This window comes from Bactrocera oleae, chromosome 3 (genome assembly GCF_042242935.1).
Source record: "Bactrocera oleae isolate idBacOlea1 chromosome 3, idBacOlea1, whole genome shotgun sequence".
Classification (NCBI taxonomy): Eukaryota; Metazoa; Arthropoda; class Insecta; order Diptera; family Tephritidae; genus Bactrocera; species Bactrocera oleae.
The window spans coordinates 22,006,175-22,032,564 of record NC_091537.1 but is presented as its reverse complement, the minus strand read 5'-3'; the positions used below and the strand labels follow the sequence as shown (position 1 = coordinate 22,032,564).

The 26,390-nt window shown below is 32.9% G+C and overlaps 1 protein-coding gene across 6 annotated transcripts in view; it reads left to right on the top strand.

The window, feature by feature from the left end:
- RapGAP1 (Rap GTPase activating protein 1) overlaps positions 1 to 26,390 on the top strand; it is a 214,200-nt gene that overhangs the window by 91,454 nt on the left and 96,356 nt on the right. For all 6 annotated transcript variants that reach the window (XM_036366743.2, XM_036366744.2, XM_036366746.2 and 3 more), the window contains one exon: positions 19,331 to 19,502. In XM_036366743.2, the coding sequence (XP_036222636.2) occupies positions 19,331 to 19,502 (172 nt within the window). The remainder of the gene's footprint in view (positions 1 to 19,330; positions 19,503 to 26,390) is intronic.

The following is a 26,390-nucleotide window of genomic DNA, read 5'->3' as shown; positions in this document are numbered from 1 at the left end:
AAATATATTTTTGAGTAAATTTTATTGGAAAAATTACTTCCATTCAATGTTTAGCTTCAAAATATTTTAATATGTTTACTTGCTATTAATAAAATCAATGAAAATATAATCTTTTGTATTTATTTTATTGTGTATAATTTTGACCGAACAACAATTGCAGATTAATGTTTAATTTATGTATTTTTAATTTATGTTTAATATTAGTATTTTTATTATTTTTATTATTATATTTTTTATTTTTAATTTTTGATCTCAATTTATGTTTTAACTCTTTGATATTTAATTAAAATTTTTTTTTAAATAATTTTAAAAGTTTCAAATTTTTATTTATTTTTCATATTATTTAATTTTGTTTAAACAATTTTTATTGGTTTATAATATTTTCTTTGTTTTTCTTTTTTAACTTTTTTTATTTAATGTTTTTAAACAATTTTAAAAGTTTTAGTTTTTTTATAATTTTTTTTATAGTTTTTTTAGTATTGTTTATTTTTTTTATTTTAAAATTTTTACTTTAATAATGTTTAATTTTTTAATTTGCCTTTCTATATTACTATTTTATTGTATTAACATTTTTTATTCTTTTGTATACATATATATACATTTTAAATTTGTTTTAGATATTTAGAATTAATTATTTGAAATTATTTATTAACTTCGTAAAGAAAAAAATAATACCCCACAAATCAGTGGGAAAATTATTTGCCTGATTATTTCAAAATCGGTGCAATACGCAAAAGGAATATATTTATTAAGTTCTAGCATTTTGAAAGGAACTACAAGTAGAACCAGAAAAAAATGAACTGATAGATGAATTTTAAACATTTTGTTTTTAATTTTTAGTAAAGAGTTGTTTTATAGTATATTTAAATTTTAAGCAGGAAATATTATATTCTGAAATTGAATCAAAAACAAGATCAAACGTTAACTTCGGTTGCACCAAAGCTATAATACTCTTCACAAATACAAATGATTCCTTACAGGAACTGACAAATCAGCAGCTGAAGCTAATGAGTTGAGGAGAAAAGGACGGATGAAAAATTTCATTTCGATATCTCAAAAACTGAGGGACTAGTTCGCGTATATGTAGACAGATGGACGAAGGCTGAGCATTTATATATATACTCTATAGGGTCTTTGACATTTCCTTCCGGTTGTTACGAACATCAAAACATTGAAATAACGGAGTTTAGGCGCAATAATAAATTTTGCTACACAGTCGGGATTTCAGCTAAGAGCTTACCTTGTGATCTTCGACCATAAAAAGTATGGAATTATTTCTAAAATTCTAAGTTTTGTCTGAAATATTTCAAATTTGCTTAGTTCAAGGAAATTATTTTGTTAAACGTGCAAAATTATGAACATATAAACCCACATTAGGATGCGCTAATTCCATAAGAAAATAAATTTGTTCCGTATTAATTTTTTTTGTTTTTTAATTGAAACAAGCAGCGTATGTTATATTTCATAACATAATTTCATTAAGTTTAAGAAATATTTGATTTAAACTAAAAGTTTTAAGTTGCAAATATTTTAATATGTACAATGTGCCAAACTTTAGAGGGTGACGAATCGAACAAACAAACAAATACTATCTAAATTATTTTGCTTTATCTGATTTGAATTTTTTAATGTCTTTTGTTTTAATAATTTTTTAATCTTCAGCCATATTAAATATAAAAATTCTGCTAGCCCTAGTGTCCTAGTGTCACCCTAATGTCCTTATAAGTATTGCATTACATTATTTGCAATTATCATGTTTGTCTAATTGATGCTGCTACATTTGTTGCCTTTCTTTTTATTGTGTTTTTTGTTGTTGTTGCCATTATTGTGTAGTTGCTGCCGCCGTTGGTGTTAGTGTTGGTGGCGGCGGCTCCGACCTTGTTTGGTTAAATAGTTTGGTGCGCTGCAATCGGCACTTATGCGCCCACATGCCAGCGCCTTACGTACCGCATGTGCAATTACACACATACATGCAAATAAATATGCACACACGCATACATGTGTACTTTACTCCACCTACTACTTTCGCATACCCTTAGCCAGCGAGCGAGCTGTTGGTCATGCTGCACCGCGCAATTAGTTGTCTGTTGTTGCGCAAAATAATACAAAACAAAAAAAAAAGTAATAATAATAACAACAACAACAAATTGAATAACGCTTATGGCCAAGTTAAGCAATTTAAGCCGCAAATTATCTGATAATTTTTCTATATTTGTCTAGAGTACATTTTTCATTTTTATGCGTTTTACTGGTTTGTTTTTGCGTTGTTGTTGTTGCCTTGCGCCATTTGATCTCTGATCTGCAAACTTTGCAACTGTAAATTGTAAATTTGTATGCGAATCGGTTGTTCGGTGTCAATTGGCGTTTTATTTCCCGTTTCATGTTTTACATGGGAGAGTTCAAACTCAGTCACAACAAATAATACAAAACAACAACAACACAAATAATTTGTGTACACTCGCCGCGAGGTAATTTGGCAATTTGCTGTTGATTTCTAATTGAAATGAGTTTTTGCGGTTTCCTGCGGCCACAAACTGTTTGCGTTGGCGTCATATTATTTGTGTGCTGTCTTATTTGGTTTGACTTGCTCTTGCCGTGTTGTTGTTGTTTTCCAAATATTATGCCAACGACTAAATTCGCTGCCACCAACAATGACCGCCAACATTGGGAAATAAAAGCATGAAGGAAACGCGAACTTTATTGTTATTGTTGTTGTATTATCCAATAGCAGCATAAAGCACGCTGAACGCTTTGTAATCGCAATTGGCATACGCGGAATAGAAGAAATATTCATAGCACCATAAAATGCGCCAAATTAAGTGAGCCTCGTGGAAGAGCGGAAGCAGACAAATTGTTAATGTCCGCTTTAGGGGGAAATGGGGAATGCCGTAATGTGAATATTTTATTTGCATTTCCAAAATTGTGTGCCTCACACTATTGTCTGCCCTCGAATTTTTAAGTATCAAATATCTGCCTTTCATTCTTATTCTCAGTTTGCTACTTATCAGAGCGTTCTTTGATTATAAAGTTGTATATTTTATTACGAGCACTTCCAAAAACGGTCTGCACATTAAATGTCACTTTATACCGTTGCATTAAATGTTATTATTTGCATTGACGATTACGCTTTCAGTGCACTCGCTCATCCAGTTGTTGTTGTGTTGCATTGTGGCATTGTGGGTGTCCAGTGCGCGTGACCGATTTGAGGTGTCACTAAACATGTAACGGTCTAAAGCGCATACAATGTTGATGCGTAGCAACACTTCCGCTCCATAACCGAGTGGCCGCGTGTTATACACAGCTCGCTCGCCATATCACAAGTTCGTGCTGTTGCACTTGGCATTTATGTCACAGTGTGTAGGTTCAGAAAAAAATATGACAAAAATTATGTTTATTTTTTTTGTAATTTTTGTGGTAAAGTTAAGCGCATTTTTTAAAATGTTTAATACAACCTCAATACTTGAATTTTTCTATTACAAATACATTTTGAAAGTAATCTCAAGAGTTTTTGTAACCAAATTGCAATTTTTTATAAAAAAAAAAAACATTACAATTTTTTCAAAGCTTTCACATTCAAACCTTTTTTATCAGTTGTGCGAAGAATAATAATACGACTATCTACTTGTATTAATTACCAGATTTTTGACCTATTTTGCAGCACAATTTTATAGTTTGAGTTATAATATTATTTATTATGTAGCCTTATACCACTTTACTAAGACCTCTTATATGTTAGGTGAATCAGAAATATACCAAGTATTGAAAAAACGGTGAAAGTCGTTGTATATTAGCCTAAACCACCTATATTCAGTCGACTAAAGTGCTTACTTACATAAAAGAAAATAAAAATAAACTGTAAACAGTCAGAAACGCTTGCACAGTGCTTACCGCAGTCTTTACTTTACCTTATATTACCAATTAAAAATAATAACAGTAATTGGTTTACTTCAACTGCTAATCAGATTTAAGTTTTTTATTCTTTTCTGTCGTGTGTGTCTAATATCTCCATAAATTCGAAATTCAACATTTTTCAAAACACAATTATGATATCCGTTAACAAACGTGATCGATTTGGGAAAATGAAGGGTGTGACGAATCGAACAAACAACTGGCATATTCACATACAGATAAGATACCAAACGGTTATATCACCTTAAATTAAATTAATCTAATTTAATCTAGAATAATTGAATTTAACTGAGTTAGGTTTTTCATGTATATTTTTTGACAATCGATCTTAGTAAAAATAACGAAAAAGGGAGAAATGTAAAGCAGAACGGTTGTTGTTGCAGCGGCAGTAACATTCCCTACATAATTTTAAGGAATGTAGCCGAATTGATAGTCCATGACCAGATAAAATCCAGTTCTGGTTACGTAGACACGACTCGTGGAAAAGGTTCTATACCCTTATCGGATGTCAGTTGTAGAAGTTGCTTGTTAAAAAATTAGGTGCAATTATCTTAAACTTTTCTTGTTCACTCTCGCGCATTTGTGAGTTCAAGGATAAAACACCTTGGATCTCATACTTTCAGGCATAGAACTTTACTTCATCTCCATAAATTGAATGAGGACTCCTAAACGATTTAAGAACGCTTAAAAGTGCACTGGTTATACACTGAAAAAAATTCTAATTAATTTAATAAAAAAAAATTATTTTTTAATCAAAATTTTGAAGGTATTTCATTTCAGACCTATTAAAAAAAAGTTAAATATACAATGTTCAGATAAAATTTTTTTGAAAACTTTTTAATCAACCTTTAAAAATGTAGAATCATATTTACGAAAATTACCCACCATGCAACATCTTTGCCAACCAAGTCAGCTTCGTGGTTGCACCAATTATGGCATGCCACATAGCATTCAGCTCCACAAATTCATATGAGCAGGTTATGACAGCATTGTGGGTTAGCGTAATAACCAACAAAAGCACACAAACCAACATACTAACATATTAACACAACCGAAAAATAACTCAAACAGCAACAAAACTAACAAAAGCCAAAACAGTCATGCCAATAAAAAAGACAACAATCTCGGTAATAGCCGACGTCGTCATTAATATGCAAAGTGGCCGAGAACACCACTTGCCGGTTAGCACGATACACACACACACACACGCACTAACGAGCATACACTCAGCTACTAGTACAGCTAGCAACGCTGTTAGTCAACTCACACATTAGACGAACCGGCAGCGAGGCGCAAAGCGCTGGGTGAAAAGACTCGTCGCTCTCTCGGCTCAGCTTTTCAAATATCAGTAGACTCGTACTTGTGCTAATAAAAATAATAACTGCAACCAGCCATGAATAATGGAATGAATTGAATGGGAATGCCGGTAGCTGTCGGTGATGAAAGAAAGCAAGCGAGGAGCGCTAGTTACGCGGTTTAGCGGTTATTACCCACATGAAGTCGAAGGCAAAGCGGAGATAGTATGTAGCTCGATTTGGCTTGCTGGTTATTAGCCAATTGACGGCCTGCGTCCGCTGAGCGGCATGTGCGGCTATAGACAAAACGTTGCCTTACAGAAAAAACGTAACAAAAAATAAAAGAAAAAAGGAAAAAAAAAGTTCGACAAAGAATAGAAAAAGTTCAAGTGAAAGAATGTTTTCGTTTCTTGCGTCTTTGAAATTTTGCTGGCGGCTTAGATTTTCTTTAGTGCGTTTGTATGTGTGTGTGTGTGTGACGAAGGATGTCGAAAGTGGCGCCGTCGTAATGGCAATTTGGCACTTTGCGGCATTTGCTCGGGCGCTTTATGGCATATTTTCAGACGCATTGTCGGGCAAGTTTGCCTTTACTATTTTGAAGTAAACAAAACAAAATAAGCAAAGAAAGTGACTTCAGGCATTTTCGGGCGTTAAAGACATAATGTAAAATTTTTGGCCTTTATTATGTGATAATGTTTGGGCTGTGAGCTATTTTAAATGTTTTTGTATAGTTGAAATATTTGGCGCTTTAAGGCTGCAAACTACCCGGAGATTTGTTTGCTTAACATTTTCTTGGCTTAAATTACCACCTTAGATGTTCACTCTTGTGTTACACTCGACAGTTCTGACGATCTTTAACTTAAACCCCATCTTGGGTGTTCTTCAGGCCACTTAAACATAACCTAAAAGTACTTATCTCATATCTTAAATTTGCATCAGCTCTTCTAGTTGTTTCTTATGACATTGAGAAACGCTGAACTTAGCCTAAAATTGCTCAAACATCTAGACAGCCTTAGTTTTCCAACATAAGGGACGGAGGAAATTGTGGTTATTTATCGAACCAAACAAAGTTGGAGCTTCGAAATAATAGCACTTGGCTGCATAAAATTTGGGTCAATCCAGTAACATAGAACCGGCTGTTATGAATATATATAAGTCAGCTCTATTGCTTAGGTTTCCGGCTTTTATGAATTTTGAAAAATCTAAATTGCCCTTGAAGTCTAAAAAAGCTGAAGTTAGATACCTGTAAGTACACTACAACAAAGACAATGGAAAGATGACTTTTGACCGAAGCCGAGATCACGAGCTCTATATGTTCCCAATCAAGAAGTCTTGTGAATGTAACTGTTAAATTCATTTCTGGGGATATTTCGTCTGTATAGCATAAATTTTCTTGCACAAAAAACCTCTAACCGCCTCTACCTTTTTTTATCGCGAGAATGATACAGAGAGAGTCAGAGAATATTGAAAGCTCGAACAATTTCTCGAGGTTTTCGTAATTCCGGGTTAATTTCTTTTTGATCATTGTAATTTAACCAAACGCGAATCCTTTACATATATATATAAATAATATAAAATTCGGATATATTAAATATACTTACATGCCTTTCATGCAATAACTTTTGTGTGATGCAACGAGATTGATTAATCGCAGTGGAAATGTTTCATGTGTTATGGACTGTTAGATGATCTGAAGTCGAATGACAAAACAATAAATGCTCGAAATGTTCTGAGTAACCGCTGAAAAACACCAACAAAGCTCTGAGGCTAGTCGAGCGAAAGCTTTAACGCTCCAAAGCTTTTTTATTTGACTTAAAATTAACTTAATATGAAATAAAATTTAAAAGCCAAAGTACCAAATCAATTAAACTGCCAATAGAGTAATGTTTTCCTATAGAGGAAGGCTAATTAATTTTGTCTAATTATAAGTACATTTCGCAGTTGACTACAGTACCTACATATATATTGAAATAAGCGATTATTAGACGACGAAAAGCGGCATAGAAATGACAACAAAAAGCAGGAAAAGCAAAGTGTAATAAAAAACTGGTGAACGCATCGAGTTGTAACAGGAAAAGGATGTAAAAGAAAATAGAGCAGAATGATAAGAATCGCAAGGACATTATGCAAAGCGACACGTAGTGCAATACAGACGTCAAAACGACAAAGCAGCAGACTATATCAAAGGAGGAAATGTAAGTGCGACAACACAAAACTCATAGCGCACCGACGCAACGCAACGCAGAGCTCTATATATATCATACATACACATGCGTTTGCCAGTTGTCTCACACTTGGTGCACACTATAGGCTCGCAGGACATCTGACATACATATACATACATGTACCGTTCGCAGCCTGTAAGTGCGATGCACTCTCCTGATAGGCAAACTGGTCGTTAGACTCGCCAGCAAAGGCAATAGCCTAAGAGAATAGCTGTGAAATGTCACAACTTCTAACGGTGACAGGACACACCGGCACTTGCATAGCAACAATTACACAAAGAAACGTCATTTAAGTGGGAAATAGCAAAGTGTCGAGCATAAGCAAGTTGCTATTGTAATTAATAGTGTGTTTAATGGGGAAAAAGTCAAAAATAATAATAGATGTAAAAGATTTTGACTTATTAGTCAGTTCATGCAACGGCAACACATTGTGATCCTGCTGCGGCACAATGGGATATATATATTTTTTTTTATAAAAATAAAATGTATTGTGAAATAGGAAAATTGCATGCAGAGTTGCATACAATGTTTAGTATATACGGTAATTTTTACCATTATTTACATGCCACATGCCGGAAAAAGTCATTTAAAAATCGTGGAAATTACGCGGAAAAATTTGAATGTGCACAAGATTACAACAAAAGGCTAAACAATAATGGACCTGATAGCACAAAAGTCACTGCATAAAAACAACGCCAAACACCGGCAGCAACAATGGTGAAAATGTCAATGTGAAAATAGCAAATTAATGTGAATTTGATTAATGATGACCCCCCAAGACGCGACAGTGATCGAAGCAACTTAATGCCAACAGTTGTAGACACAGCAAGTACTTTGATTAACCCTTCTGCAACAACAACTTAGCGTGTGTTGAACTGAAGTCAATGTAGCAAACGCAAGAAAAGCTGCAAAAAACGGTAAAAGAAAACTGTGAGAAAATCTTCGACAAAATACATATACATAATAATAGTGGTAACTTAGGTTTGTGTGCGTGTATAAACGGTAAATGAACTGTCGACAGTCCTAACCGTCCGAGCATGCGAAGTGACGCGAAGAAAATCGTGCCGGAAATGGGGTGGAAATGCACCGTCATTAATATCCGCTGATGCGCGCATTATTAAACGCCAAACAGCCACCACAAGCACACAAGAACAACAAAAATCCGCGCACAATAAGCGGACCTAAAGGAAGGATTTTAAATCTTTAAAGAAAGCCACAACGTTGCATGTAGCACGAAAGGGTGGCTACCACAACTGCGCGAACTACCTTTTGCGCGGTCCGTGCTGCTTGTCTTATTAGTGGATTTCGCTTATTACCCTGCAAGTTGTCGGAATTGTCATTAAAATCATTTGGCGTAGCAAAAGAAAATCCTGCAAGGATCGTTGAAAAGAAAAGAAAAGATGCGCCAGCTAAGAGAAAATGCAGCGTGGAAAATTCAGCTGCACAACTTGCAACAAACAAAGCGCTTAAGACAGGACTTTCACCACAAAAGAGTTGTCGTGCACTGGAAATTCGATTTCAATAGATACTACTTAGCATTTTCTTGGGTGTTGCTCGAGCACTCCTCTTCCGCTTCGTTTGTAGCAAAAACTTGTTTTTTGTGAATCTTGCTTCAACTCCATATCGAAGGAAACTAGTTTGGCATATAACCCTTTCAATTGATTCTTGAGCGGCTCATGCGCAAGGATAAAAAAGCATTGAAAGCGGCTTCTAGTGGCTTTAGTAAGCAAATATGTACTCAAGCCGGCTCGTAATTTACCCACAAATTTGTTGTAAAGGTGCACACATTTCTTGAAAATGAGCCTTAACCAATTGGATTTTATTGCTTTTTCAATTTGCATAAGGACACCTTTATTGCTCTCTACACAAACACATATACATACATGTGCGTATGTGCACTTGCGTAGATTTAGAGGCGTTTTGGTGAGAAAAAGTAGAAAATCTTGTTTACTTTAATTTCTGCAAGGAAGAAAATTTATTGCTTTACGCTTTAAGTGATTGGTCAGTTACAAACTGCTTGTGAAGAAAAGAATGAGTATTAAAGTTTGAGAGAGCAGCTGGCAAGGATATGTGCAACTTGTAAGATAATCATTAAATGCTGAGAAAATTGGAAAACAAATTTATTTTATTTTAGTACAAAAAAGAAAAAAAAATTAAGGAAAAATAATAATAAATAGAAAAAAAAATTAAGGAAAGTATTAAAAATTGTATACAAAATATATTAATATAAAATAAAAAAATATAAAATAATATAAATAAAAATTAAATAAAATAAAATAAAATAATAAAATGAAATATAATGAATAAAATAAAACAAATTGAATTAAAGTAAAAAAAAATAAAAATAAATTAAATTAAATAAAGTGATAAAAAAAAATAAAATAAAGTAAAATGAAATTCAATGAAATTAAATAAAAATAAATAAAAAAATAAAATGAAATAAATTTAGTTAAAATAATATTAAGAAAACTTTACTTAAGTAATGTAAAAATTTTTTTTTCAAAATAATTTAAAAAAAAATAAAATAAAATAAAATAAAATAAATTAAAACAAGAAGTTATATTCAATGCAATAAGTAAACTAAAATAAAACATATATATGAACTAAAAATTAAATTCAACCGCATAAAACCTTAGATATATAAATAAAATGATTAAAAGACACAAACAAAAAATAAATGAAACTTAATTACAATTTTATTAGAAATTTATCAAATAGATCAAATCAAATTAAAAAAAAAAATAGATTAAATTATTTTAAAAAACAACACGAAATAAAATATTCACAAAAAAATAAAAAACTTAAAGTTTAAAACTTAATAAAATAAAAAAAAACATTATATTATTACAAAACCATTATATCCTAATAAATAAAATAAGAATGTTACACTAAATTAATTAAACAAAATTAAATTAAATTCACAATATTAAATTAAATACAATCTATTATATGTGCAAAAATGGAAATAACAAAAAATATGTATATAAAATATAATATAAACTAGTTTAACAAATAAAAATATTTAAGATTTTCTCAAAAGAAAAATTAATACAAAACAAATTTGAAAAAAAAAATGTTTAATAAAAAATTATTAATTAATTTAAAAAATTATTACTTTATTAAAAAAATAATTAAATAAAAAATATAGCAATTTGGTACATAAAGTTAAAAATAGTTAAATCATAGAAAATAAACGAATTGAAATATAAAAGAAAATTATTCAAGTTACACAAATGCGTGCATGAAAAGCACAAAAAAATTTCAAAAACCAAAATTAAAGCAATGAATATTAAAAAATAAAAACAAATAATATTATCTTCGAAATAAAAAATTTAAATAATTATAAAAGTATTATTTGCAACAAAAGTCATAGTTAGCGATATCACAGCATAATTTAATTTTATTATTTCTTTAACAGTTTTTTCCTGTTTTTACAGTGCTTCTTAAAAAATTTCCTCCTACTGTGCAGCACAAGTATCATATTTCCTATCACATGTATAGATATATTTAAGTACTTTTCATATTCCTTAAATAAAAATACTTTCTCATACATTAGCCTGCCATTGATCCTGAAATCATAAACTTTTTTATTCCACTTACCCATTATTCACATACAATTGATTGTTTCCAGGTCATTTAGTATAAGGACACACATATTTTCTGCGTTTAATTTTCTACATTACATAGTCAGTGTGTCCCGACGTTCGTGCAATATTCATCACCACAATGCCACAAGTATAATTGAATGAAAATTATTTCCAATAGATTTTCACCGAAGAATGCATTAATTACGTTACGGGGACTTTACGAAGATCTCGAAGCAATTAACGTTTCAATGGCTACGGTGACAATATTGCAGGAAATATGTATATTTGTGTGTAGATCGAAAATTTCTTTGCTCTCTAATTATGCATTGGCTGTCACAAGACACTTCCTTTGCATTCTTCTGCGCGCCTCCAGAGATTTGTTGCACTCGCCGCGGCGTAACTATCTGCTGGTGCTGGTGGTGTATTTACAAACTGTGTTATACATCGATTTCTTTTGCTTTACAGGCACTTTAGAAATTCTTTCGCACTTACACTACACACACACACTTGCTTAACAAAAGTGAGAAAATCTGATTTAAGTTTGCTTTGGTTGCATGCCCCAACATAGTAATGCATTTATTATGCGCGCATATTTACATGTATGTGTGTTAGTATACCAATCTGTGCTGTTTCCGCAAAGCATTTTTGTTATTGTTGTATTGCATGCATTTTCTTTTGGTACACGTGTGGAATTTTCATTCACCATTTGGCCTAACAAACGAAATTTCTTCTTTCTTTTCCTTATTTTTGTTGTTGTTGTTGTCATTTCATTCTTTCTGCTTCTTAGAAGACACCCAAATGGCATTCTAATGTTTTGTGGACGCACATTCATCGCTTTGCCTGTCAACACCATGCCTGAGAACAACAAGCACAATGCTGCCTGTGGGTTCTTCTTGTCTTTTGTCGCCGTTGACGGGCTTAAATCTGCCCAACTGATAAGAATTTGACATTAAATAATTGTTTTGTTGCGGTTGAACTTTAAACACGAGCAATGCTTAGCATGCAAAAGCACCTGCTGCGCCAATAAGTAGAGAAAAAACGCAAGAAAACACCTACACACGTGCAACACACATGCAGACACACACTGATACAAATTTATACACAGTTCTGAGCACAATTTCATTACACTTTGGAAGAGGGGTGGTGAAAATTGCGCAGATTTGCATAAATTTGCATTTAATGCTGTACCGTTAGGGGGTGTGTGTGGCTCATCAAATTTCCGTATTCAGTTTTTCGCGGTAATTTCACACGTCTCATTTTTGCAGCAACAAAAAAATTAGTTTAGATACATATGTAAGCTCACTTACCATACTTCAGAATTGCACATTGGATTTGTTGTAGTAATAGTACAGGTGAAGCCATTAGTAAATATGTCACTATTAGTTTGCTTTGTCTGTAATCATATGTTGATTTGGCGTTGAGCACTATTATTTGTTGAAAGTTCACTTGGGATTAACTCTATCTTTTGCATATCTAGCGTTTTAAACCCTGAACAGGGTATATTAAGTTTACCACGAAGTTTTTAACACTCAGAAGGAAGCTGAAATCCTAGCCACGTCCTTTTGTCTGTCCGTCAGTGCGTCTGTCTGTATATATGCGAACTATTCCCTCAGTTTTTGAGGTATCGATCTGAAATTTTACACACGTTCTTTTCCCCAAGAATTTTGCCGTTTGTCGGAATCGTCGATATCGGACGACTATAGCATACACAGTAGGAGTTTAGTAGCTGCCTTATACATTGAACGATCGCAATCAAGTCATTGCATGGAAAACTTTTATATTTAAGGAGATATCTTCTCGAAATTCGGGAAGGGTTATTGTCTATGGCAATATTAGAATTTTCAAAGAAATTGTTGAGATTGAATCACTATAGCGTACAGCTGCCTCATCAAACAATCTGAATCAAATTCTTGTAAGGAATCTTTTGCATTTGTGAAGGGTAATATAGCTTCGGTGACACAGATTTTTTTGTTAATACTTGTATTACTTTTTGCTTGACAAAAATTTATAAATTATGTTTCTTGCTTTACATTGATAAACTAATTTTCAAAAATTTGGTCTAGATTTTTTGCTTTTTATATACAAAACTGTATAAAAAATATTCAAATTTTTTTTATGTGTTTTTATAATTGAAAGTAGTTGGAGAAAATCGGGGGAGTTAAAGAAAATCCTAATCTTTAGCAGCTCAGTTTAACTAGAGCAGCTCAGACGAGAATTCTTTTTGTCGCTCAAACCGGTTTTTGTCAGCGAGGGGACGACGAGGAGAGACGAAGGGGCCGTGCCGCTCATTATTGAAATTATCTTTTGTTGTCGCTCATTGTGTTCATACGTATTTGCATATTACATACAAGAAATATATAATAACATTCAAATTTCCGAACATAAGGTAAATATTAATTTTAAACCGAGCGCTATTGCAACCATGAAAGGAATTTCAAAATTAAAGGAAATGCCGAATTGCTTTTGTAGAGAAAAAGCTCTCAAAAACTGTGAACTACAGTGACTGATAAGCTTCCGTCGATTCGCAAACGTTAGAAGAGAAATTTGGCCCTCTTCACTATGCCCTTTACTTCTATTTTTGAAGAAAAAATTATGCTTTTCGTAGCAAATAAAATTTGTAAAATCCCTTGACTTTGAGTAGTATCCATAACGTAGTTCGTATCTTAAGAGCTTAAAATCAATAAATAAATATTTTTTAAGTAAAAATAGGTATTACATTATTATTTTGATATATTTCACATTTGAAACTTTTAAAATAGTAAAAACTTTTATACAACATAGTACTATTGAGGAGCCGTTATACCATTTTAATGCGATATCTGCCAGCTTGTATCGAATTCAGCTCATTTACCCCGTTGTGGATTTGTATATGTAAGCTTTTTAACGAGTGAATAGGACTCAAAGCGAGCAGAGAAATTGGCGAATCGAAAACGGCTCTAGTTACAACGAAATACTAAAGAAATCTTATTAGGATCGCATAGTTTATAAGCATTAATATCTAATTTATAACTCAGTAATTTTTTAATTCAAAATATTAATTTTATTAATGAAATTTAAAACTTTTTTAAATAATTTTAATTTTAATTTTAAGGTTATATTCACATATGAATTTCAAAAAGAACAACGATTATCAATAAATCGGACGCAGATACAAATATTAGAGTATATTTTCCGCTTCCGTAAATTTGAAGTTAATGCGGAAATAGGTTTCGGAGATAAGAGCGTAACATATACATATGTAAACGTTTTTTAACTTGGTATAAACGGCGCTCAAAATTTTAGAAGCGTTTTGCTGTTTTCCTCGAAAGCTATTTTCAGAGTCGGTGAGGAAGAATTCTGTGAGTTTTGAGATATTAGTCAGATAATACTCGAAGGAACAAGATGTTTTTTTGGGAAGGCGCCATGTTGTCAAAAATCAAAATTGTTACTTGTCCTTTGATCATTACCAAATCTAAAGTTTTTCAAAATTATACGCCGAATTGAATATACGATTATGTTATATAATATTTTTATTTTTTCATTTACTAAAATGCTCTTCAAAACCAATTCACAAAAGAAGAACGCATATCTTTTTGCTTGAAGTGGATATAACCCCTTAAATGATTTTTGGGCTCTACTTTGTACTGAAATTTTAGTTCAGTTGTATCAGGCTTGAAGACTCTGCAAATAATTGCCAGACTTCATATTCCATGTTAATTCACTTCAACCTCATTAGATTGCCGCAAGTTAATTAAACTAGCTGCTAAATAAATATTCAATTTGCAAGTTAAATGAAGGAGATTACACATAAGTATATGTGCGCCCACATTTACACACTTTTATGAACATACATATAAACATGTGTGGAATAATATATGCATTTGTATACGAGTATATACATCTTGTCATTATTCAAGTCCTTATTAAATAATAATTGCATATGCCTATGCTTAGACAACTGTCAACAGCTCTTTGCCGCTCGAAATGGGTTAACCGCCACTTTCATTGTGTAAACTCGCGCTATCTCCAACAACAACACTAACACACATCAACAGCGCTGCACTAAAATCTGAATTTCTGCAGAGTCGAGTACCAGACAGTTAAAAATAATACTTTCCCATTATTGCGCACACATTGCGACGCGCCTGTCAGGAGCTCAGTGGTCGCAGCTATTGTTGCTCCATAGAGTCCACCACTAAGTTACAACAACAACACGGTGATGTTGCATTACAAAATGTAAGCCAAGCGGCAGTTGCAGGAACATTAGAAATACAAATGTATGTCACTTTGTATATATGCCTATGTGTATGTATATAAGTATGTATGTATGAGGGTATGCATATATATATATATTTCTAAGTATATCCTTTAGGCGTAGCACTATAATTCCGCCTTATTTGGTAGGTGTTAATTTATTAGTGTCAACGCGTCGCTCTGCAATCGTCCTTCTGCTGACATACTTTTGTGCCCGAGCGCGGAACGGTACATTTTTCTGTATACATGTATGTTTTTAGTTGGAAATTTTGGTAGAAAAACAAAGCGCTTGACAGACGTATTTTTCATATTTTAAGAAATAGTCATATGCAAAGCGAATCACACACATACACATGCATTGTATATATTTCCATGTATTAGTGCAAGGATGAACGGCTGAGTAACTGTTAAGGGGAGTGCTGAGTGAATGTTGGCGGCAACAGCTGCATATTTAGGAAATTCTAAGGCAATAAAAACATCCTCTTCCCAGATGACAATTACCATTATAGTGTTTGTACAAGGAAACTATGTCAACACCGACTATTATACATACTTATGTATGCGCCTTTACATATGTGTATATGCCTTAGTGTAAATTGATGCATAAGAATAACAGTGTGACGAAAATATGAAAGAAAAAAAATTAAGTAAAGAGCTGAGAGGAAGGTGTTGACGCAAGTGCATCAGCACGAAATTCTATTTCTATATACATACATACATATGTGTATAGAAAAGCACATATTTAAGTACAAAAATAAATATTAAAGACATCTGTACATATTCTAAATTTTTTATATATTAAAGAAAAAAGTTTCGAAATTTTACGAGTTTTTAGATTGCTTTTACATAAGGGCTTTTACATTAGGCCAGTTCACAGTTCTGAAAAACGTTCTCATTTTGACAATTTAATTTGAGATTAAAAACAGCATTGAATTTCACACATTCAGACCTTATTAACTCCTTGCCTTACAATTTAATTTCAAAGAAACTTGGGTGTGGAAACTATTTAATTTTAATGCAACTCTGTGCTGGTGTTATCAGAATATAAAAATAAAATATTTTAATTTTAATGAATATATTTATAAAAATATGGATCTTATTTAATTTTTAGTAAAACATATGTGGAAAGGCGGTTCCTTTGAAACTACAGTACTCTGAACCCACAGAATAACTGAAAAAGAAAAAAATTACAATTGTTTTCTTTTACAAAATGCCTAGTACCGTTACCTACAATGAATTTAAGATAAAAAGAGAGCCAAGATAATGTATAAATATAATAACAGTTGTTTTTAAGTTTCATAAATTTACTACTACTACTTTTGAAGCATCTAAATATGTGGCGGGCATTGCCCGTCAATGTCGAATTTGGCACAGAAAATGTTTGCGGGCGACATTCCTCATTTCCACTCAAGGATTGCATTTGAGTGTATATAAAAAAAAATTTTATGGACTACAGGGCCAATCTTCGTAATCACATTTTCAAGACAGAGATTTAGTCACTTGTTTTGTTTTTTAAATATCAATCTGAATTTTTGCATACGTTCTTTTCTCCCCAAGATGCTCATTTGTCATAACTGCCAATATCGGACCACTATATCTTATAGCTTGTGTGATTGATTAGCATGGGTTATTGTCTAAGACAATGGTGTAATCTCCGAAGAAATTTTTCAGATCGGATAACAATCGCATATAGCGTATGCATTAGCAAATGCATTGAACGATCGGAATCAAGTGCTTGTATTTAAAACTTTTTCGTTTGATGTGTAATCTCCGAAGAAATTGCTCAGATCGAGTCACCATATCTAGCTGCCATACAATCATCGATCAAAATCTAGTTATCATAAGGAATCTTTTGAAATTTTGAGAAGGATATTATAGCTTCGGTACACCCGAAGTTAAATTTTTTTTGGAAAATTCGAAGCTCTCCTAACCCCTTAAACAACATACCCTACTTCCTTCTACTTCCTTGTAGGCGTTTAAGAAACAACTCAAGTTTCTCAAGTTTTCCGTTTATTTCAAATCAAATGCGCATTTTTCTAGTTTAATAGCTTTTATTGGCCACTTTTGAACTGGCGAATTGTTCACACGCTTATGAGAAAGCCACAAATATAATAGCTTCATGTATACATACGGATCTCTTTGTATGTGGCTTACCCAAATCATTTGTGCGTATTGCAAACCATTCGTGGTCTTTTTGACATTTTGAACAATTTTGTAAGCGGAGAAAAAAAACTTGTTCATTGTCCGCTTTGCCAACTTTACTGTTTTTGAGGGTACTTCAGCGCGCAGCTTTTCTTTATGTGCCACTCGAATCGAGTGTAAGTGAATCGAGTGAATGAAAATTGCGCAAACACACCGCTTCGAACACTGGCTATATTTATACTTACATGCACATACATACACACATATGTACCATATATGCTCTTTAAGAACATAAGCATAAGTGTTCTTTACTGCTACTTTAGATGCCTTAGAAATTTATTTAAAGCTTGCATGTCGAAAATCTTAGAAATCACTGCTTTTTGGGGTTGTAAATTTCCACCGATTGAGCGATTGAGAAATCATTGCATGTTGATAATGCAATTCTTTTAATGTTGCTTTGAAAAGTGCTTCTGACATTTTATATTTTTTTATGCAATAAAAGAAATATTTGTCAACATGAAGTTTTTAAAGAGAAAATAATCCATAAAAATGGAGAGCGAAAGTGAAATCAAAAACATATGTACATATGTATATGTATGTGTGTGAAGAAAAAATATATATATGTACATAAGAACATACAGTATATAAACTTAATGTACGTTTCTGTTTCTATAAAGACCAGTGTTTATCGATTGAGATTGAGACAACTATAGGTATTAGTGGGATCAGCATAAATTCAATATTGCATGAACATTTGACTGTAAAAAAAAAATTTGTTCACGTTGGATCCCACACAATTTGTCAATCGCTAAAAAAAGGCTCGTGTCGATTGGTTGAGAGAAAAATATGATACGATAAAAAATATACGAAGACGGATCACTTTTCACCACGACAGTGCGAGCTTTCATACATCGACTATGTCATCCACCGTATAGTCCTGCCTTGGCACCGAATGACTCCTTTGACTAAGAGGTCAACGTTTTTCGACACCTGAAAAGGCGTTGATGCGTTTAGAACGCATATTTCGGAGATAACTCAATCAGAGTGGCAAAAGTGCTTTGACAATGGGTTCAAACGCATGAAAAAGTGTATAGGTCTTAATGGAGAATATTTTTAAAAATAATAAAGCCATTTTCGATTACTAACATTTTTTTTTGTTTTCTAATCCCGAACCCCGAAAAACCCTTGTAGTTGTTAAAAAGTTTTAGTTTGCTCGTCAGAGAAGAAATCTTTTTTTTTCATTATTAAATCCTGCACCCAAAACAGACACATAGATGTATTAACCACCATTTAATCGCTTTCCAAACAATTCACAGTTAAGTAAACAGCTATATGTTTCGTAATGCAAACAACAACAAAATTCGGTCACTGACATTTGAGTCCTGCGAATGAAAGATGACTGCTTTGCGGTTGAGACCACTTGAACGTTTTTCGAACTCATAGTCATGAAAACTGCAAACGTGCGAAATAGATAAGGAAATAGGAGTGGTGGAGAGGTGCGCTACTTGTGTGGGATAACAGGCATATTTTCAATTGATTTATATTTAGCTTCAAGTACGCGTTTTCTTAAAACGCTTTTCGAAGATGCCAATTGTTTGTTTATTTATGTGGTTTTGTTGTGACATCTTCTAGGCGCCTCACTCACCATTTTAGCGTTGTGCGTTTGAGCCAGAGGCGCCAGCAGGGTTTCTTGGCCACTTTTCCCTCGTCACTGTTTGAACACATGTGGGTGTTTATTTGTCGTATTTTATTTCAATATACTTATTTGCTTTTGCTACACACCTACATACATATGGATTTATGAATTTCGCGCTGAATATAAATATATTTTTTTAAATACTCGTAATTTTTTGTATTTTATGTTTGTTTTCTTTTTTCTGTTTATTTTGTTTTTGTAAAATAACTTTGCTCATAACGCCTCTCACATTCCTATTTGCAGGCGACAACACGCTTTCATGGCGGGCTCGCAAAAAGGCAGCGGCAGCGGAAGTGCGTCGCACAGTCCGGAAAAATTGCGCGGTGCCACACAGGATCTCTTCGAGCTGTTGGAGCGCGTACAGTGCTCTCGTCTGGACGATCAACGCTGTGTGCTGCCAGCTTATTTCTCACAGGTAAGTAATTTGTACCGTGCATGTTTGTTGGTTTTTAGTAAGGGTTAGCTCTGGTTAAAGCCCTAAAGGATTTTGAGAATTTATTCTTGAAGTAAAGAATAAGATATCAAGTTTATTTCATTCAGTCTTTGTTAAACAGGTATTTGAGTGTATACAACATATTTTTATTGACTTGTTGATGCAAAAATTGCGGTTTTTGCGCTAATCTTCAGAGGCACGCTTCTCAAGAGGGCCTCTACGAGCGATGTTAATGGGTAAATTATTTAAAAAGAGATCAAGAAAAAACATTAACTTCAGCTGCTCCAAAGCTATATATATGCCAGAGTAGTTCGATCTAATCCGTACCAAATTTCGTGAAGATATTTTCTCAAATAAAGAAGTTTTCTATAAAATAACTCAATTTTGATTGGTCAGTTTGTATGACAGCTATATGTTATAGTGGTCTGATATCGGCATTTCAGACAAGTAAGCAGCCTCTTTCAGAGTAAAGGTTATGTGCAAAATTTCATACCGATATCTCATAATTCGAGGGAGTTTACTTTAGGCCAAAATCAAAATATTCGATTGTTTGAAAATCTCGAATCGCCTAAACGTAGCAAGCATTTTACGACTGAAATCTATTCAACCAGAAAACATTAGCAATATACCGTTGTTTTTTGCACTGCTTACTCACTTATTATTATTATTTTGACTCCGTGACAAGCATGACCCACTCGTATATTTTATTACACCGCATACACCTTCACACATACATACCCACATATATTTATAACCACACTGTGTGGCATTAAATTTCGACAATCCGTCGAGTGCTGCACGGAAAATGCACATGCCTCGAAAAATGTCATATAATAATTTTTGTGCATTCAACAATGAAAAAAACACACATGCCAAAAATATCTATAGCAAATAGTCGTAAAAGAAGTAACTCGGATTATCCTTAAAAATCAAGCGAAAAAACGCAAATCATCTATACTCAGTTGACGGCAGCCACGACCTACGGCAATATATTAGCCATTGTGTGTAGACTGCAGCAATGTGAGGTTGCTCGTGCCGCGCCTCGGGGCATTAGGCGCACAAATTTCGCTTCGATGCGAGCACAGTGCCCAAAGATGTTCACTGCCAGAAGCAAAAAGATATGTGTGTATGCATGTATGCATACTCCTGCTTAAGTCCGTGCCGCACAGGACAATACATGTATATACCTTTATATCTTTTATATTGTGTGTGTTTTGCTGCCTTATGTGTTTCGACCTAGTGGAGCGTGCCTGTGCTTCGAGCAGTTTTTGACAAAATTACTTTCATGACAGCAATAAAAAACATTGACATGTAATAAAAACATCAACATTGCCCACAACAACAACTATACTGTGCAGCTACAGCAACACATACAATTTATTATAATAGTCATACGTACAGATAGTTTGTCTAATAATAAAAGTTTTTGTTGAAGTATGCAATCTCATCCTGCCATTGTCCCCGAAAATAACGCACACACATATACTTGTACCTTTATATGCATATTTTTTTCATAGTACAAACATACATACCATACATTCATACAAATATATGTATTGCCAATATAATCGAAATATGTGTTGGCGTATTTTTAGTATGAGCTGCATCTGCTGCTCTTCAAATGGTTTTATTCGATTCATACTCCTATTTATAAGTAGTGAAGGGAAGAATTTGTGGCTTCGATTTGTGTGGTTATATTGCTATTATTCCCTATGCATACAGTACCTACTAATATCATAGTTCTTCGTTTTCGAAGGACTATATACTCGATTGCTCTTAACGTAGTTACCATATTGCGAATTGTTCATGCACAGTCTTAAATAATATGGGACAGAGAGTACTTTTCCGTTTCAGTTTTTGTCACGACGCAAGCTGGTCGACTGCCCTCAATTATTAGGACAGTCGAAATTTTTTTTTTTAATATTTTAATATAAGTAGTTACCTTCAAGAGCTATGTATATACCAATTTTTGTGAGCTTCTAACTTTGGATAACATTTTTGTAGTACAACTGGTCTCTAATTTCCAAATAGGTTTCAAATTTTTTCCCCGCAACATTTTGTTGAGGTGTGGGAAGAAGAAAAAATCATTAGGGCCAAATTCGAAGAATTCGCTGGATGCATAAGCTATTTGTAGATGGTATCAATTCATGACATTTTGCGATCGTATCTATTGATTGTGACATGGAGAATCGATCGATTGTGATCTCGCGCGGAACCGATTCTGCATAGAGTTTTCGCGTACCCAAATTTTCATGAAACATACATACATACATACATACATACATACATACATACATACATAGTATGCCCAACACATTATATTAATAAATGCAGAGTGCCAGCTTTCTCGATCAATTTCATTATACAGTCAGCTAAAAGAATTTTAAAGATCTCTGGAAGTTTTGGTTAGTAACAGCGTTGTTTGGATTCCCAGTAGCCTCGTCGTCTTCGGCACTCATGCTTCGTTGGCGTAGAGCATAACACTCATCAACCCACTTTTTGGTAACACATTCATTTACTTTTCCTTTTCGTTTCTACGAGTACCAGATCATGTGGTTGTTGTTGTACACTTAGTCATCCTCTCGGAGGTATCTGTATAGGTCATAGAGTATCAGTCGACATTTTATTTCGTAGTAACAGAGTAAAAAATATCAGGTTTGCGTCAGGTAGTGGGCATTTTTTTGCATTCTGAGAAAACTTACTATAGTAAATCATCCAAAATAAAAAAAAAGAGATGCTATTTTGACGTGAGAATTTTCGATTGCAAATCAAAGTTTTTCTTCGATATTACGTCCAAATAAAGGGAAAAGAAACATATTTTTAATTAAAAAAATTACATCATACCCAAAAAATTTTAGTCTACCCCAAATTTTGTGAAAGACAATTTTTTTGAAACTGATCAAAATAAAGAACCAAAAAATTGGTAATTTTAATTTTTCACATAAAATTTTAGGCTATGTGAAGAAAAGTGTTGATACAAAAGTTGTAAATCATTTTATTGCCTACAACATTGCTCTATAACTTTCTATATACTCGCACAAGTAGCACTCGTAGTTTTGCCGGGAATCGAGAAAAACAGTTGTTAACTCTTAAAAATTCAAACAACCGCCTCCATTTCCTCTTCGCGAGCTCAGATCGACCGAAATTCTCTTTCCTTTAATTTTTGTTATTTTATTTTCCAATTGGTTTCAACATACTACAATTTTTTTCACTTTTTATCATTTTCAAATGCTTCTTACTGGCCTATATCAAATGTAGCAAACAAAGGCAGGCAACTCCGTTGGCCGGCAATCAAAGGCAATGCAATTTTTTGTGTTTGGTTTATAACTTATGAATAACACGGCAGAATGGTCAATTTTAATCATATAAATAAATAAATATTGAAATGTTGTAGCAACAACAGTGTGTGCAGCAGCAATATAAATCAAACATTGAGAGTACGTTTTCTACCAAATGTTCGCCTTCAAAACCCATTTTGCATTTGAAATTCTGCTTCAATCAATGCTTGCGCCAGCGCAGTAAGCTGCTGGACAAGAATAGACCGATGGATAACGGCCTCTAGAGTTGGCTAGCTGTAAGCGCAGTGTACATCTACGACAGTAGATGTCGCTGTATCTGAATACAACAGTAGTTATCATTTGGATTGCGACTTTGCTATATATAGGTGGCGCTGGAGCGAGCAATGATTTCCATATAAAAATTTAACAGTTAAATTTAGCAAATACAAACACCAGAGAATGTTCTTAACATTTTGTGCTGAAACCGTTTATAAAGATCGTAATAGCGGTTTCTTAGAACGTACTTGCTAATTATATTTTTTTTTTCATTACTATCATTTTATTAAGTTAAAAATAGAAGAAAATTGCATGATGCACAAATTTGAAATAACTAAGCCATAGAAAGAATCATGTATATGTCCATATAGGTGTGATACTTTACGAATAATACTTGCTTTTATCAAGTCATAGCATAATATTTAATAGTATTTAATATAGCTGAGTTTTCATTCAGCTTGGAATATATTTTCACTATATTCAACCATTCTTATTCTTTAATGTGCTTAAATTATTGTCTCAATCACTTACATAAAAGCATTTAAATAGTGAGCAATAATTCTTTAGAAATCCTAAATAGCGCTATTGAATTATGAATAAAAGCGCCTTACTGCCGCACTGCCCTAGAAAATTACATAAGCATTGTGGTAGTCGCTAGCTTTTCTGTTTTCTTTTGTTCTATGCTTGCTCGCCTTTTATCCTTAACAAGTTTCTCCTGCTGACTTTCTGCAACTTTGTGCCTGCATACATACATACAAATACACATACATACATACAAATACACATCCATACGTTCATGCTTGTCCTCCTGTGAAACAACAGCAGCGAAAATGGGGCGTCGCAGTGCCTTTTGTGCGCGAACTACGCCATTCCGCCGCTCCGAAAGGTGTGTCAAAAGGTTGTTGCTCCATTTCGTTGTAAATATTGCTGTTGTTCGTTGTATTTCGTTTGGTGTTTTGTTGTTGGCGCGTTTCATTTTTTCCCCATTTTAGTCTCTGTTAACTCCTTGCAACACGCAATTTGCGTTCTTGTTAAAATAAAAACAACTACAACAACAAAAACATGCAAAAAATTATGTGGAAAATGACAACAACAATTGTGTGTTTTTGTATGTTTGTGTATTTCTTTGTTGCGCTGTATTTTAGTAACTATTTCGCGTGTTGCTGTATTATGCTTTAGTTGTTGTTGTGACGCATAGCTTGTCATACTTGCAGTATTTGCTTTGACAGCTAAATTTGTGTAAATAATGTACTTGTGACTTGCGTGTGCGTGCAGTCGCGCGACTAAATTGCATGCATTGCGGTCATTATGGCACAGTGAAACCTGTACAAAAGTGAATAGAGGCAACCAATTAAAATATAGCGGATTTCTAAAGCAACAACAGTTATATTTTTACATTTTTATCACGAATTTTAAATTTTTTAATGAAAAAAATTAAGTTTTGTGTATCGAGTGTTTACTGTAGATACAAGTATTTTTGTTCTTATACACATATACAATATTTTTTTTAAAGTTCTTCAATATGAATTTTTTTGTTTGGCGAAAATTTGAAGTTTTGTAAAACGGGAGTTTACTGTATACACAAGAGTTTTATATTATACATGTACATATGCATGCACCTGATTTTTGATATCACAAAAAAACATACAAGTGTGTGTGCATGCGTTTACTTAATCAGCCTTATGAGAACATCAGCGTCAGTTTGAGTAATCAAGCATGCTTTTAGGCGCATAAGTGAGTTAGGTTATTTTTGGAGGATTTTTGGGATTGTGGAATGTTGGATTTATTTTTGTAGTTAAACAATTTTAGAAAAAAAGAAACGCATAAACTCGTATTTATATATGTATATATGTATGTACTAACACAAATACATACCCAAATATTTATTTAGTTTCTTAATTGAATTCAAATCAATTATATGAACAAATAATCCGAGGAAATTGATATTTTTAATATTTCTTAATTATTTTTTAACTATAATCACTGTTGTGATCATTTTACATTATTAAAAAATTAAAAATAAAGTTATAAAAACAATTTCATATATAATAAATTATATAAAAAAAATTATAGCAACACTTTTCATAAAAAAAACATAATATATATACATAAAAAATATATATATCAACAACTCTTATTAAGAAAAATAGTTCTGATGCACTGATAGCTTTAAAATTAAAAAAAAAATTAAAAAAAAGTTGATAAAAAAGAAGCTATAAACTATAAACTCTTAAAAAAATTATTAACAATTAAAAAAAAAACATTAATAAAAAATGTATGTATGTGCATATGTATCAACAGTTTTTATTAAGAAAAATAGCTCTAAATAATAAAAATACTTATCATAATTACAAAAAAATGTATGTATGTAAAAAATTTCATAAATTCAAAATTATTAAATTAATTTGTAACAACAATTTATGTATCAAAAATTTTTCATAAAAAATATTTCTAACAAATTTGCTTATATTTATTATTTTTGTTTTGTTGTTTGTCAATATTTATCTAAATTCAATTATAATTCAGATTGGGCCTACTACAAGCCACCAAGAAATTTATTAAAAAAAAATTGAGCAAAATAACAATTTTACCTGCAATTTAATTTTCTATAAGCAGTTTTTCTTTTAAATTATCATTAACATTTGTCTTTCTCGCTTATTTTTGCACGCTTTACACCCACATTAGGTACACTTTTACCTCAGCTTAATCTAGGAAAATTATTTGCTGCGTATTTTCGTATTTTTTTCTTCTTCATTTTTCTTCCTTTCGCTTCTTCTCTCGTCTTCGTTACTATCGCCATTCACTTAACATTTTATGACCACACAAATTAAATTGTTCAGTACTGTAACTACGCGCTCTGCCATAGCAATGTAACCACAAGCCAACAACAACAGCATAAACACTAGCAACAACAACATCTTCGAAGATAAATGTCGTTTAAAGGTAAGGTAGCGCGCAATTTATTTGTTTGGCTGACAGCCTCGCCTGGCTTAAAGCAGTGCTGCCTACGGATCAGCCATGTAAGCAGCGCATCAACGACTCAGCAGCCTGGTTCTAACGCACACGCATACATACATATATTACATAGAGTTGAAGTTGTTAATTGCCTGGGTTGTCCGCCCGATCTTTTGCGACGGCGTTGAAAGATATTTATTTCATTGTATGTGCTTGGATGCATGTGTGTGTGGCGGTGTGGGAGTGTAGTCACTGCATGATAGTCATTTAGTCGCTGTAGGTTTTTGCTTTTGTTGTTGTTGCTGGTGTTTCTGCTTGCTTGCATGTTGCATATGTCAAATCTAACTGCATTTGAAAGTTT